We start from the raw sequence: 16450 nt of genomic DNA on the forward strand, positions 1-16450 counted from the left end.
ATATAGTTATCATGCCCGTTTTCTTTATTATTATTGCAGTAGTATCTATTATTAACGTATGCTGTAAAACATTTATGCGTATTATGTTAACATGGAAAGATACCCGAGAAGCGATTAATTCAAATTATTCCATTTTCTTTCCTAATGGACGGCAGTGTAAAGCTTTAGTGTTATTGGACGCAGATTTTAAAGGGGATCTCAGTGGTGGGAATTGCTGATTGCCGAATTTTAACTGCAGCAGGTTTTGAGTTTTTCAGCCTGAGCTTCCAGAAGTTTCCCCTTGTGACTATCTCACTCATAACACGCATCGTTGAGTAACCAACGATCTCTTCATGTGTCTCAGGCCTGGAACTCCCCTTCATGATGATGCCACACCCCCTGATCCCAGTCAGCCTGCCCCCTGCCTCTGTCACCATGGCGATGAGCCAGATGAACCACCTCAGCACCATCGCAAACATGGCCGCCGCAGCACAGGGCCAGAGTCTGCCCTCCAGAATGGTCACCTCTGTTATAAAGGTTAGTTTTAAAACTGAATGTCACCATAGTTTTAACACAACTTCCTGTGGCGTAATGTTCCTTCCTTGCACTGGGTATTTATTTTGTGCGTGTGTCTCTGCTGCTGTTGGGGTTGCAGGAACGTGTGCAGGACAGTCCCTCCCCTGCTCCCTCCTTAGAAGACCACAGGAGGCCGGGCAGTCACCCTTCGTCCCATCGCAGCAGCAGTGTGTCCAGCTCCCCGGCCCACACAGAAAGCTCCTCAGACAGGATACGTACGTCTCCTTATAAGCTCACACACAGAAATGGTGAAGAAACAAACTTTAGTGTGCTCTGGAGACTGTTGTTGTTTTGTCTGATTTACAAAGAAAAACTCCATTAATTTATCTTTAATAATGTTCCTAATGTCACTGCTGCTTTTTGTTCATCCTCTCTTTAGCCATACACCACAATGGCATGTCTATGAACCACGCCCTGCTAGGCCTGTCCCCCAACATCCCCCCTGGGCCTAAAGAGGGAGACCTGGCCCACGACATGAGCCATGAAGTAAAGAGGATGCATACTGACAAAGGTGAGTGAGGTTTCAATGTTTCAATGGTTTTATAACAGGAATCCAACTTTCCTCTATCTGAACATCACAAACTGAAATCCTCACAGTATCACCAAATGTATTCAACCGGTTACAACCCAAGAAAAAAACACAAGTAGCAAAAGTGCAACATGACAGACCAAGAGAGGGCCTCACTCCACTTTCAACACAGTCACAGTCCAAACACTCCACAGATCCTACACACCAAGCGCTTTCAAATCACAGAATTCATCTGATATCACAAAGCAAAAGATGAAGGATTTTGGTCTCTGAGCGATTTGACAACGGCATAATCTTTCTACCAGACATAGAAGTTTAAATGGTATAGTTTACATGATACACGTACTGCATGCCTTCAAAAATAACTGACTTATATTGTTTCTTTGTCACTGCACTAAAAGTTAGAGAATATCATAAAGCATTACTTTCTGTTCATCATTCCTCATAGAGGTAAATGACAGATGTAGAACAGATGTTAAGAGTAACGATTGACTGATTTTGACTTAAAGCTTGACTTGATAGGCTCTCTGTATTTGGAGCCTATATAAACTGTAATTATGGGAATTTATTCTGAAAACAAAAACATTAAGACATTTAAGGAGAGCTCAGTAAAAGAAAGAATCATGTCAGTGCCACTAAATTAATGTGTCACAAAAGGGTGGACATCTTTCTTTGACTGTTTTTGGTCAGGGAGGAATTGAGTGTCAACAAATTAGATACTTTAATAAAAAACTAAAAAAAAACATTAACAGGAGTGGTAGACAATGAAAAAGAAAAGAAAAAACAACAAGTAGAAACAGCAGAACAAGTAAACCGAGCAGAACATATTCAGCACACCTCGTGCATTTTATCATCCAAAGAAACACTTAACATTTCTTTAACTTTTTGAAGACTCCTTTTAAGTCCTTGACTATTTATAATACCATTTGAAATATGTTTTCACAGGTTTTGCACTAAACATCTTCATGACTCTTATATTGAATTCATAATTCATCCTTTCAATTTTTGAATACCTTCATGTCTTCAAAGGCTCTGATGTACATTCATCCAATAATCACTCAAAGGTCACACTGCAGTGCACTCATGCTCTCTGTAGGAGCAGCAGCCTGTTCACTGCAGCCAAGTAAACAGGTGTGGACTGTTCCAGATCTCCAGTTAAAAGGAGAAAACGAGAGAAAGGAGACCATTTGAAAAGAAAAAAAGTTGAATGAGCTTGTCTCAATTCTCTGAAGTGAATTCAATAAAACTTGACAAATGAATATTATAACATGAAAGGATTTAGTGTATTTTATAGATTTTCTTTATAAAGAGAAAGTACCTTGTTTTTCAACACCAATTGAATGCAGATATTTTTTACACAAAAATGTAAAATGATTGAAGCTGCAGAGTTGAATTTGTTAAACTACTTGAAAAACTACAATTTTCATCTGTTTTATGATTTGAAGGTTTATGATATATATTTTTTTTTTTCATAAAGGGAGAATTGTCTTGTTCAAGCTCCTTAAATGTGACTATTTTAAGTTTTTCAGAGTTTTCTGACATTTTATAGTTCATGCATTTAAATCGTTTATGTAAAAAAAACATGACAAAAGAGAACATAGCTTCAGAAACGTTGAGCTCTTTACATATAGAGTTGCGGACTTGTGGTTGTGTTTAACTACCATTAACTCTGAACACAGAGAGAGAAACATGTTCATAATGTTGACCCTCAGTCACATTGTCCAGAGTAAATGTTTGTATTATTAATTGCTGACTTTTATTTCATTAAAATCCTGCTGTGATTGTAAAAAAAAAAAAGAGAGAGAGAGAGAGAGAGAAAAAAAAGATAGAAATCAACTAAGCATGTCGGATTAAATACAAAATGAAGCAAATAATAGATTTTAGTATTCTCTGTTGGTTTTGTGTGGAGCAGGGGTGCGCTGTGCTCTGCTGTGCTCTGCTGTTCTGGGTGAGACAGGGTGGGGTGAGGCTGATAATGATATTAAAACCACTGTGGAAATCATTGGGCTGTATGTTCCCTGTTGGCAAGGCTGACGTGAAGATCAGTGTTAGACCTTCACTCGCAGGGTGTGAAGCATGTGAATAGTAATAATTAGCGGGATCATGAGCTGAATTTATGGGTCACAAACTGACTAACTGTGTGTATGTGTGTGTGTGTGTGTGTGTGTGTGTGTGTGTGTGTGTGTGTGTGTGTGTGTGTGTGTGTCAAAAAGAGAGTCAGGCAGGCAGAGCAGCACAAACACTATAAAAATAGCTTTATCTAAGTGTCCACACACTTAATCAACTGCATGTTTCCTCAGTAGCAGATATATAACTTTCCAGCTGAAGTGCCTCCTCCACACACATACAATCAACACAAATGGACTGTAATTTCTTTGCAACATTACAGGAGAAAGCAAATGACCGAGCAATCCACACCAATCGTGGCTAGTTGACCCACGCACATCTCCCCACAAACACGCTTTATTATCTTTTGAGATTGTCAATTCCTAATATGTCATTGGACTTGATTAGGATTCTGAGCTCTCCAGCGTGTGCACCAGAGGTCTCGGGCTGCGGAAAAACATTTTTATAAAATAACCCATTAATGCAGAGGAGTGCAACTAAATTAGTTACCAATTTGCTGAGCATGAATTAATGAAGAGAGCTTCTCCCGGCTCCCACAGTTGTAATTTTCATAATAACCCCAGACCTTTATTTGGCAGGTTGTTTAGTTTTTTCGTTTGAAGGTTTTCATTAGTCTAATGAGGACTGTGCAAGGGCGAGCAGTCAGCACAATTTACATGAGGAAGCTATCATAATAAATGAGGCAATTTGAATAACATGCACAGGTTTATGCAGCAAGATAAGAGAGATTGTAGCAGCCAGATTCAGAGGTAACCAATACATTAGAACCAACTAATAACCAAAGTAATTCCAATAAAAGCTTTAAGTGAAGGGAATAAAATTAATGATAGATATATTGAACTGTAATGATATGATACATGATGCATTAGATTAATAAAATAAATGTGTTCCATTGTTCAAGGGGGGAGAGGCCTCTCCATCCGAAGCTTTGTTTATGGTGAGCTTTTTAATTAGGCTTGTTCATCGCATCAGTTTGTTTAGATAAATGAGATAACATTCCAATGGTTTAATGATATCTCTCCACTTGTTTGATCTTTATGATCCTGGCAGAGCATTAAATTAATCTCTTGCAATGCACTCTTAGAAGAGAGCTCAGCGGGCACAGAGGAAGGATGCGGTGCCCCGGCTCTTAGGGAGGCTATTTAAATAGACCAGACACCTCAGAGACAGCCACTATAATGTCACATCACTCATCTCCTATGAACACGTCTCATCTTTTTCATGTCATCTCTGCTGATGAAGGACAAAGGCTGTTTGTTGTCGTCTAAAAAAGCCTGTTTCCGAAGTTGTGTCACCAAGTGCACAGTAACCAGATGGTTACTCCGGGTTTTTTTTCTTTTCTGCGCTGTTGTTTGAACTTGATTATTTTTTGTCCAAATTTTGCCCAAGAAGAAAAAAAAAAAAGTGGGAGATTAGATGTTGTGTGAGGAAAAAAGGGGCTAGTAGAAAGCAAAGAGTTGTCTCACATGAGACTAATTGAATTGCTTCAAACAGAAAGTCTGTGGCGAAAGCTTCCGACAAGCCTCTGTCTCGTGAAACAGCAGGTAGCTGACAAACAAGGGGAAGTTTGAAAGGTACAGAAGCCTTTGGCTGTAAACTCACTTTGGACATCAAACAATTGACATCGTTTTATTTCCTCGGGGAAAAAGGTGTTTGAAACTCAAGCCATATGTATGTACATGCGAGTATAGGAGTTTTCTGTGAGCATTTTTCCAACAACAAATTTCTTCACTTTTCCTCAGGGCTTCCTCTGCAGTGAAAGACTTCACATCTCTTTCACACAGAGCTGAAATGCCTGACAGCAGAGCTGGAATGCAGCATGTAAACTGATTCTGTAAACCATATTTTAAAAGTGTTAGATTCACTGGTAATATGATACTGGCACTTCCCTGGTAAACATTATATATCCTTGTTGACACAACAGTAGATGCACTCATAACGTCCTCCCAAGCACAAATGGATGCCTGTGGTATAATAAAGTCAGCAAGAGGTGGATCCTTTCATAACTCCTTTCATGACCACCACAATGGACAAATCTGATTTGCCACTAAAGAGGATCTGATACCTTTTTTTTTTTTTCCTCCCCCAATGCTGATCCCAGTTCTTAGACTTGGACATGTAAATCCCTTTAATGATTTGAGGCCAACCACTTGAAAACTCAGTGAAACAGCCTACAATGTAAATGTGTCAACAATTCTGTCGTCTGGTACTCAAACCGCATTGTGAATATTTAATCTAAATTATCACCATCAAACCAAAGGTAATGGGTTTCTCATTTTAAAAAGCTCAGATTGAAGCCTTCTTTCGTACACCAGCCAATCCTTAGGTTAAAGCTCCTCTAAGGAGTTTTGAACTGGTTGTGAAACAGAACAAAATGTATTCCTATGCCTCTGTAAGGCTTCCTATAGGCAACAAAATCATAAGTGACAAGTTTAACTGTTTCTATATCATTTAGAATGTTTGTAAACGCTGCCTCCGGGTAGTTGTCAAAAGATGTTTTTCATATCTTAAAGATACGGTGTACTGTAATTTAAAAAAAACACTACTAGGTATGAGATGAGGTTAGGTAAGAGATGAGAGGTACAGACTTCTCCATAGGGGGGCGCCTTACGTCACAGGAGCTTTAAACACAGCGCTCAGAGATCAAACCTGCGTCTAAGGGCCTTGAATTCTGTGTTTTTGTGATTGTCACATGTAGGTATCTTTGAATCTAGTCTTTCTGTTGCAAATGGAAAAAATGTCAGACCTTGATTCAAAATGAAGTTGTATCTCTGTGCCTATTCTTCCATTACCAAAATATTTGTGCAAAGTACACTGATTTCTGATGCTTTGCAAACTTTGACTAACAACACCCTCTGCACGCTCCACACTTTTGTTGTTTATTTTCACGCAATAGTTTTTTTAGGGCTCACTACTGAGATATGACGTGGAATTTGGGCATAGACTAACATAATCGTCTTTATACCACACACCACATTTTAGGCCATATAGGAAGCCAACACCGTCCTGATACTGGCATTGGAACAACCTTTTAGAATCATTGGCCGATTCTCAGTACCAACATTTTCTGATACCAAAAGTTCTGACTTCTACCGTGTTGCACCGCTGCTTAGTTATGAGCTCACTGACTTGCATGCTTGCAAATTCCCACTACCACATTTTTGGCATTGTAGGTCAATACTGGTAGCAGCATTGGTATTGGAGCAACTCTAATTGCCACACCTTTTCTTGGTGAGGATGCTCTCTACATGTCCAGTTGATTTGCTCTGGGCTGCACTATCTGCAGCCCCAGTTTACTGTCTGAATGATGAAGTGGTACCCGTGTCACACTCTATTACATACAGATGCTTTGGGCAAGGACCTGTGGACACTGATGGGCTCATGTAGAGAGTTTGAAAAAAAGATGAAAAAGACAAAAAAGTGATTTCCAGCCTTTGTAGTCTTTGTTCTCTGCCTCCTTTGCATAACCATTTGCAATGATAAAAAGGAAGTCAAGGGACTTTGGATCGGGCGTAAAGTTTCCCACCTCAGTTTCATGCTCTTTTTTTGCGGCGTAAATATTTCACTGACATTGATGGTATCTCCGTACAGTATCATTAAAAGTTGGATATGCTCGGTGTAAGCTCCTTCTCTTCATCTTCCTGACTTTAATGCATAGTGTTTTGTTCAGTCCTCCCGATGTCCTTGGCGTTGCGAGCTTCAAACACATGCTGACTACCTGACTTTCCCTAAGTCAGGAGGCAAGATCATTAGCCATCACAACCCTGAAATGTGACTTGGCAGACAATAATGCTTTATGATCAAACAACTTGTCAGTGCGTCCTGTTGAAATGAAAGAGTGCAAAAAAATAATTCAATAGAGGATCAATCAAATTTCCCCCCAGCCGGCGTGAGAGAGATTGCTGATGGTGCAGAGAGGGGGCTATTCCTCGAGGACACGGGAGTTCATTTGGATATTTGTTCTCCCCCTCATGAATGTTCCATTGCGTGACACCATCTCCTGCTAATCACATTTCACTGAAAAGGGGGGATGCTTTTAGGGACGTTGAAAAGAGAGAGGTTCTTTTTAATCTTTGAAATGCCTCAAAAGTGACAGAATGCTTTCTCCTGCCAAGACGTGAGCCTCGGATGGGGAGATAAATATGCTGTGGTCAGCTAAGTGTATCTAGTGAGCAGAGAGGCAAATTTAATAATGCATTATCATTCACTGGCGAAGGTGAAATCTCCCTGTCCATCAGAAGGCTGAGGCCTGTTTCATGTTACCCTTCACTGCAAATGAACAAGTGCTTTACTCAGCCATACCAGAGATGCACAGTAGGCACCGGTGCTCTCCTCTATCTGCTGCTGTGGACTGTCAGGAAAGCAGGTCTGTAATCAAAGCAATCATCTATCAGTCTTGACTGGAGACAGTAATGATCACAGTCTTTATCCTGATAAAACTGTTTTTGAACAATAACCTTCTTTTTTTTTCTTTCTTCCCCTCGCTGAGAACACAAGGTGTGTTTAACATATCTGAGCATCTGCTATTATGCAGATTGTGGAACATATTTACCCGAATGCCCTTGGACAACAGCATTAAACAATTATGAAGATTATGTACAATGCAGGAAATTTGCGATTCAAAACAATTCTTAGCCGCGGCAACTGTTGCAGACAGATAAGGTTGACCCTGAGTATGTATTTCTGTACTTTTTTTGAGACATTCTGCAGGGCCATTTGTATAATTTAATATTTACATGTAAACAGTAATTAAGTGATGCTGCCTACATGCCAGGGCCAGGCTCTGCCAAGGTAAACACCAGGCCTAGTAGTTTGCCACAGTCCATCATGTTTACAGACTTGCAGAGCCGAGTGCTGTTTGTGTGCTCTGCCTTGGCAAAGCCCATAAAACACCACCGATTGCATGCAGAGTGTTGAACACAGTCACTCCTATCGTCTGGCAGTCTGCTCACTGACTTGAGGACATTGTGAGTCAAACCTTTAAATTTTCACTCTGCGATAATTACGCCGCTATACTTGAGCTTTTATATCCTTTCACTGAGAAAGTAAATCATTCCTAATAAAGAGAGGAAGAATAAGGGGCGGAGGGAAAAGTGCTTGAGGACTAATTCTCTTCACTCCCTCCCTTCTCTGCGCTCTATTCTGCGATTTGAAAGCCTTTCTCTGACTATTCCAGTCACCTTGACTTTGCAGCTGCAGCCTTATAGTCTGTTGCTTATCCTGCCTAACCCCAGCCTGTCAATTAGGTGTTTAAAAATTAATCTCTTTAACTGGAAATACCATGCCAGCTTTCTTCCGTCTGTAAATGAAGTGTTATTAATTCGCACAGCGCAAAGCCAGTGTTATGAATAATGTTATCAAAACAGATTTCCACACGTTTAACACGTTGCTCCTATTAAAACCCCTTAAGTATTTTTATAACTGTGAAACCAGGACTGCTAATGGATTTGCATCTGTTTTTCGAGGCTCCTACAGCAGAGCAAGTGCTCCTAAGCCTGGCCTTTTAAAGTTTACATTTCCCGTTTCCTCTTTTGTTCTTTCATCTTCGTTTAAAAGCAGCTCAGTATATCCAGTCTGGATTAGTGCCAGCGCAGCGTCGACACTCGTTCGGCAGCAACAGAACGGCACCGCCTCTCCCTGTAGGATTGCAATGCCAGGCAATGACACCAATGTGTCTACTAAACCCCCCCCCCTCTCTTTTCTTTTCCCCTCCCAAACCCAGCACAGCTCTGATCTAGCAGCAGGCTATCTGGCCAACCACACCAAGCTAATACTTGTTCCATTAAAACCTGGTGATTACGGAGGATTTCCTCTCTGTTTGTTTGTTTGAATGCTTAATTATCAATATGTAATTGGCATGTGTATTGTGATGTTGGGTGCATATTCCGGTGGCATATTTTACTGGAATGCACATTGCTATCGGGTGGAAACAGGACTCCCCAGTCACTGTCTAAGTTAAGCTGCATGAGAAGTTGCTCTAATGAATTAATAAATGCTAAACAAAGGAGGACTAAACAAAGAGGGAGAAATAAATGGCTTGATGATTAGTGGGTCAGAGAGATTAGTGGGGTATACAGTACCAATGATCCCCCTCTGAAATGGGAATGATTCAGGCAAAATACCCGATCAATAGTTTAGGCCAATTTAATCTCTGGGATTCTTCTGTCAATAAATGTACCCAGTCAACGTAGGTCAATATGCAAAGACAATCTAAACACCTTCAAAGTGCCTGACTATAATGTCCTTCCTCTAATATTGTCTCCCGGACAGTTTGGGCTCATAGTCGATAGGGGAATTACAGAAATCTATTCGAGTCTGCCCGGCTGTAATTTTCTCTCCTGAGCCACAAGTTTATTTTTCTGCTCCTCCAACTTAAAGCCTTATTTAATGTCATAGATTCAGCGGTGAAAATCTCTCACCTTTACTCACTTCGCCCCCCCTTTCGTCTCCACCATTCTAACCGCGGTGGCCTCTCTACAAAATGCCATTTTGTCTCCACTACTGTTTCCCTTTAAGAGCTCATTTGAAGGTGTGCGCTTGGCAGAAACAAAAGTCCTGTATGCTTTTATGCAGTCATCACAGTCAGCCAAGCCTGTAATCCTCAGAGGTCCGATAATGACATAGCCCCTGCATTTATTACATGGAGGAGAGGAGAGAGGGAAAACGCTGACTTTGAACAAATGAACACTCTGACCTTTATGCAATAAATATGACATGGGCCGCATAAAAAGACAAGATATCTTCCTCCTGAATGGAAGTCAACACAGATTCTGCTCCCCTGCCTCTTGCTCTCTTTCTTTCTGTTTCCATTTCTCTTCCCCTCCCTTTCTCTCTTTCTTTCTTGTTTTTTCTCTCTCCAGCTAACAGTTCAACAAATGATGAAATCAATGTGAATTGTTGTCGCCCTAGCATTGTAATCTATTCACCAAAAGCACAATTTGTACTTGTAATTCTCTCGGCTGTAGAAGTACTTTACATTATGTACACAGCCGAGTATAATCTAAGACATGTCAGTAGATTAAATTCTTAGTTTTAATCATCACTGTTTGTTTTCCTCTGCAGTGAAAGCTCTAAAATACTCTATGCATGTCAGGAAGAGTCAGATTTAACAGAGAGAATCAACCTTTCACTGTGTCTTTTGTAATCTCTCTGTGATCCCAATTGAGCATCGCGATTGTCTCCTTTCGTCACCTCACACCGCCTCTCTGACAGTAAAGGATTTATGGTTATTTCCTCCATGCAGCCTGTCCATCTGTGGCTCTATCTTCATACGGCCTTGAGAATACGATTCAATTTATTAAGGCAAAGCAATGGACTCATTACTTTAAAAAGGTGGCAAGAGAGGCAGGCACAGAGAGGGAGAAGTGACACACTGAATTGGTTATTAATGGAAAGGCACAGCCATAGGGCAGTTGAAATTTAATGATATCCTACAAGAAAATATGAGGGTGTCACTCTCCAAAAAGTCATGCTAAATGTCAACATTTTAAGGTCCCGGCGCTAATTTTATGCCTCTGCACAGTAATGTTTTGGAGAGCATTTAGGAAACACGGCCCAGTGGCCAGCCTGATTATCCTGCTCACCTTCTCTCCTCTCTGCAAATGGGTTTGTGCAGCAAGCGATTTCATCTCTAAGTGAAGGGAACATTAGGGAGGGGAGAAGGAGAGAGCGATAGAGGAAAACACGCGGTTTGATTTTCATGCTGTGATAAGAGAGTGGGAGCCAAATGTTACCTGTTAATCTAGCCCAAACCGACCGGGGCTCTTGACTTTGTCCCCCAGCAGGGATGGGGCAAACACTCATTTTCCTCTCTCCGTGATGAAAAGGAAATTAGCTTAAATGTGATGAGGGCACATTAGTGTGTGTGCAGTGTGTTTGTGTAATGAGTGTGTTCGTGTCTGAGGGTTTTTTTTTTTTGTTTGCATACATCAATGTGTGTTTTTGTCTTTCTTTTTCACCAGTACCTTACACAGATATATGCAAAACACGTGTCAGAGAAAGCTCATTTAAAGGACTTTGTCTTTGATCGTCAGACGCAGTCTCTCAGTATTTCCTGCAGGTTACATTTCTTTAATACCACTGAAAACCCAAATCTATGAAAACCTTCTCATTTAGTTCATGATTTCATGGAAATAATAATAACATTTACAGTAAAAGGTGTAAGGAATTATTTTTAATTTTTCAAGTTCATTTAAACGTCGTTGATGTTTGGTTGAATTGGATGTGGTTAGACTTCATTTTTAAAGTTTATTTTATGGGCGTTTTATGCTCTTATCATTGAGACAGGACAGTGGATGGAGTAAGAAATCGAGAGTAAGACATGTGAGAACGGAGCCACAGGTTGAATTCAAACACGGGCCGTCCACTTGGAGGATCCAAGCCTCTGTACATGGGGCACACGCACTAACCACTTGGCTACCGGCAGCCTTGGGCCTGGATATTTATTACAGGATTTACACAGTTGATTTCTGCTATATAAGATTTGTCAGACACAATCTCAGTACTATTGTAGAAGGTTCATTCTAAACTTAAAGCAGCTGGAAACCCAAAGCCACAATAGCTTTCTTACTTCATATTTGATGGTGTCAGAAATATTAGTTGTCATATAAATGATTTAGAAACAATGATTTGAATTCAAATTGAAATTGATTTTCATTAAAGTTCTGTAATCTTTCCTGATTATAAGAATTACTCAATTCATTTTGTGAACTAATCCTAAAAAGGTCATAATGTTATGATTAATCCTGAAGGTCTGAACTGACTTTAATGCTTTAGGAAACCCACATTTGACTCTTTTTGAGGCTGTGTAGTTTGGATCTCTGAACAAAAAACAAATTGGCAAATCAAAGGCTAAACATCGCTGATTGTTACCTGCTCCGTTGTTGCGTGTGGGGCCAGGCAGATGTCAATCAAAAGGTGATCGACCACGCTCACAGAGTCTTGAGAAACGGTCAAAACAGCAAAAGAAGCTGTTTTTATTGACTTCATTTGCCAACAGATATGAACATTCATTTTCACTCAGATTTGGTGGATGCTTAATGAGACCCTCAACTTTGATATCCTTAATGCATTTTTACTATTTCAAGCCAAACCTCAGGAGGCTTTTAAAGTGTGTCTGCCTGCAAGTCAATCAAAGCCTCCAGGAGTTGGATCATGTACAATCACAAACATTTTCCCGTCCAGGTGTCATCTGTAAACACTTGAAAACAGCATTTCACAAATGTGCAGAAAACTAGAGACATCAAAATACTCCTGCAGTAAAAAATCTGCCTTCGACACCCTGAAGTACATGTTTGAAACTATCTTACAGATAAAGCTGAATTTATTTTTGCCTGAAAGACCCTCCAGAGTGCAGACATCATTTGCAAGATAAGCTCATGTTTTTTTAAAGTGCTCAAATTGCATGCAGCTACTTTTTTTTTTGCCCAGCTCTGCACCACTGCCTGTGTACCAGAAGACAGATATTTCCCTTGACAAGATTTTTCCAAATCCAGCGCTTTAAGTGCAGGTGGAATAATGCTGTGCTAGCTGCTAATGGCTGTCCGAGAGGTCATAACTACTCCATTTGAAGGAGGCTGCTTTCTGCACAGCCCTGGCAGGTCAAATCAAATGTAATTGTGCAGTGAAAAGCAGTTCCTTGCTTTGTGTTTGGCTGTGCTGACAACCTCCGGGTTTAGCATTCAGTTCTCCTGCTGGGAGGAACACAGGTTTGCAAGGACAAAGGCTTCACCTGTCAATATATCACACTGACTGGCTGGCCAAATGTACCTCTGCTCTCCCTCTCTCACACCCCCCTCTTTCTCTCTGCTATCTCTCTTCCTCTCTGTCACTCTTTCATTCTCTGCACATTCTATTCCAGCCTCCTCTTCCTCAGACTCAGCCTCACCTATCTATCCATCCATCCATCTTCTGTCCTCAACCATCTATCTCTCATTCCTGGCATTCTTCTCCTCCTCCTCTTTCTCTCTCTCTTTTATGTGTTTCTTTCTGTATCTTCCTCTCCACCCGCTCAAGCAGCCTCCGTGTGAGGACTCAGCTGAAATGTCCTGAGGGACTCCGTTTCAAACACAGGAACCAGAAACATATGGCACATTTTCAACTCCCAAGGTCAATTACAGCTATTTATCCAGAGATTGCAGCTAAATTTCCCAAGGTTTCTTCTAGATTTACCGCAGATTGCAATGTGTGTCTGTCACTTTTTAAATCAGGCCAGTTTTCTCTCCAGCTTCTCTCCACATCGCCGCGACTTTCCATCAAATATTTCAAAGGGCTTTCAAGTGGGTTTTAGACATGTTTTATCTCTGGTTATCATGTGCCCCATCTTTTTTTTTTTGCCTCTGCTTTGCTAGGTCCAAGTGCCGCTCGCAACACAAATCTAATAACATGTAAATTGGAGATAAGCCCAGATCCCTCCGAGTGATATTTTTTACATTCATAGTTTGTCAAGTCAATTCCTGGGTCCCTGTTTTAGCAGCACAACACATGAGGAGTGAGAAAATTAACTGGATAGGTGATTCATCATTGCTAGCACACTGTCAAGGACTCCCTCTGCAGCTATTGAGAGCAGGGTGGAGGAGGAGGACGGCGAGAAGAGGAGGAGAGGGGGGGGGGGGGGCGTTGTTTTAAATTATGGCATTTCATTCAGAATGCATTGTATTTACAGCGTCCCATTTTTATTTGTGGCTCCTATTATCCGGCGAAACAGTTGTGCATGAAATGTTATTTGTGACAGGGGTGACCCGCGAGTGTTTTTCCACACAGTATTTCATAGTCGGGGGGTTGAAGGGTGGGGGGGGAGCCTTAACTGTACCTTTAGCGTACGGTAAGCACAAGAGGCTGTCACAGCTGCTGCTGGCAGCCTTGCTAGTGGAGAAATATCACCTGGAAACAGAGTACTCCATTCCACCGGCCCCCATCACTCCAACGCCTGTCGCTGTAATTAAGTTGAAGTCAATGATTCTGGAGCGATGGTGAGAAATAAACATGCAAACACATGCCAGCATTTGCAGCCAGAAAAAAAAAGGGGGGGGGGGGGGTTGGTGCGATAACATTCGACCGTTCAGAAACCACAGATCGAGATCATGTTCCGCTGGAATTTACATTTGAGTTTCATTAAGCCACTTTTGATTATATTGATTAAATTAGCCTCAATTCCTCTCTTTTTAAATGCCGGTTTTTATGCACATCTCCTGCTGGAAATGTTATCTGACAGGGGGTTGCTGTACGGTAGTTGGAGTCTGTCGAACAAAACACGCTGTTTGCTTTTCCCAGAGCATGACAGGTTGTTTCCCCTGCAACAAAGCCATCAAATATTCCGTGTGATCCAACATTGTGTTGGAGGGGAGGCCTGCTGAGTGGGAAGCCTGAGTTTGTTAAAGCAATGATTTATGATTAATGCCAACACTAAATAAGGGACAAAGTGCCTACAGTACAAATCAATTACAAAGCTACAACAGCAGACCTTTCCCCGAGGTCTACTAACGTCTCTAGTTGTTATGGTGATTTTATTGGAGGTGGGTGATGCAAGCATATAACGCATGTAATACATCTATATCAACCTGAGCCCGAGCCAACTGTAACGCTTTTGATCTTTGATTAGTTCTTTTATTGAGATAAAATGGGACTTTCATGTTGTGCCACTGTGTAAGAGGAGAGCATTTTACATCTCCACCCAGACGCCCACCTCAAAACGCAGACAGGACTGCACCGAACAAAACAAATTACCACAGGAGTGGCTTCTTAAAAGAAGGCAATTCATTATTTTTATGAAGTCAAATTATAAACAAATTTTAATCCATTAGGCAACCATCCATTCTAATTAATCAACAGGAGTGAACTCCATCTGAAAAGGGAGAAAGGTTGTTTACGCTCTCCACGGACCAGCGGTGCATATTTCACCATCTTCCCCCTCTCTGGAAAAAAGGGAAAAAAAAGCTCCAAATTACAAACCTAAACTGTGAATCCTTGCACTCGACTTTTGGCGCAGAGATGTTTCCAGGGCATTTGCAGATGCTTGAAATAATCTCCAATGTTTTTGCTCAATCTGCTCTGAGGATGGGTGAAATAAATACTTTAAACTAATTAATGTAAGACCAGCTGTTCCCAGCACTTGGCTGGCGTTGGTGAATATTGATGGGAGGGAGAGAGGAAGGGCTGTTCGGCTCCACTCGCTGTTTGTACAAGATTCAGCCTGCCACATAAACAGATATGAATAGTGGATGAGAGCAGAGAGGTGCTGTGCTCGACACAGCCGGGGTTCCACATTACAAATAAAACTTTATTTTCATTGAATTAACGATTTAACAGCTGATGGAGGCAGAATTCCTGTGGAGGCCTTTTTTTAATAAACTGCCTCTCTGCAAGATGGTCGCACTTGTGAATTGCTGGCTTGATGGAAACTTGCTGGACAAAAACATGTGTCAGATCTGATGGGGCAACAAACAGCAGAGTGTGACATACTGTTTTAGTTTGACCAGGCTGTATCTGTGTCTGCCGGTCTGCCTCCTGCTTTCTCTCCCTCCCTCTTCTGCTCCTCTTGCCTCCTCTGAGGCCCGGTGGAGAGGCTGGACAGCAGATGGCAGGGCCCTACCCCTCCGCCGGTGATGAATGGAGGATGATGTCATCTTCGGTTTGACAGGCATCCGTGTGTGCATACACAATGGAAGCCCGATCCTCTGGGGTCAAACTGCGGGCCTGCTTCTGATTTTTTTTGGGAATCCGCATGACATCTTTTAAATGGAGGTAGCTGGATTTATGTCGTTGTTGATTTCGTGTAACCCCACAGTCAGGCCTTGGGAAGAAGAAACATAAAGGATTCTCTAGAAGGGATCAGATAGTCCACTGTATTTTTAAAAGGAAGGGAGAGTTAGGATTGGCTGCTAAAGATCAATACTGATCAAGTCATTGTAACTTGTCTTTTCAGGTTCAGTCTGTGCCAAAACTACTAAAATGACCTACCACTTAGCTAGTTTTACAAACAGCCTTCTTTATGTGATATATCAATTATCAATGTACATCTTTTTTCTTTTGCAGAGGACAACTCGATGTGCACCCCAACAGCAAGAGACAGCTACGAGAGGTTGTCATTGGCTGGACAGGCTCTCCCGCCTGGCTTCCCCTCACCATTCCTCTTCCCAGACGGCCTGTCATCAATAGAGACTCTGCTCACCAACATACAGGTATGTCCACTAACAGAGTGAAATAAATGATCACTGTAAGGAGTTACAATAGCATCTTTGT

At 41.4% G+C, this 16450-nt stretch overlaps 1 protein-coding gene across 14 annotated transcripts in view; it reads left to right on the forward strand.

Moving 5' to 3' along the window:
- Positions 1 to 16450, forward strand: part of dachd (dachshund d) — a 104122-nt gene that overhangs the window by 76502 nt on the left and 11170 nt on the right. For 3 of the 14 annotated variants that reach the window (XM_065962204.1, XM_065962208.1, XM_065962210.1), the window contains 4 exons: positions 344 to 516; positions 635 to 770; positions 935 to 1066; positions 16244 to 16389. In XM_065962204.1, the coding sequence (XP_065818276.1) occupies positions 344 to 516; positions 635 to 770; positions 935 to 1066; positions 16244 to 16389 (587 nt within the window). Of the gene's footprint in view, positions 1 to 343; positions 517 to 618; positions 804 to 934; positions 1067 to 16243; positions 16390 to 16450 lie in introns of all 14 variants that reach the window. The other 11 variants (XM_065962201.1, XM_065962197.1, XM_065962205.1 and 8 more) reach the window with 6 other exon arrangements.

The sequence above is a fragment of the Labrus bergylta genome, chromosome 13 (assembly GCF_963930695.1).
Source record: "Labrus bergylta chromosome 13, fLabBer1.1, whole genome shotgun sequence".
Taxonomy (NCBI): domain Eukaryota; kingdom Metazoa; phylum Chordata; class Actinopteri; order Labriformes; family Labridae; genus Labrus; species Labrus bergylta.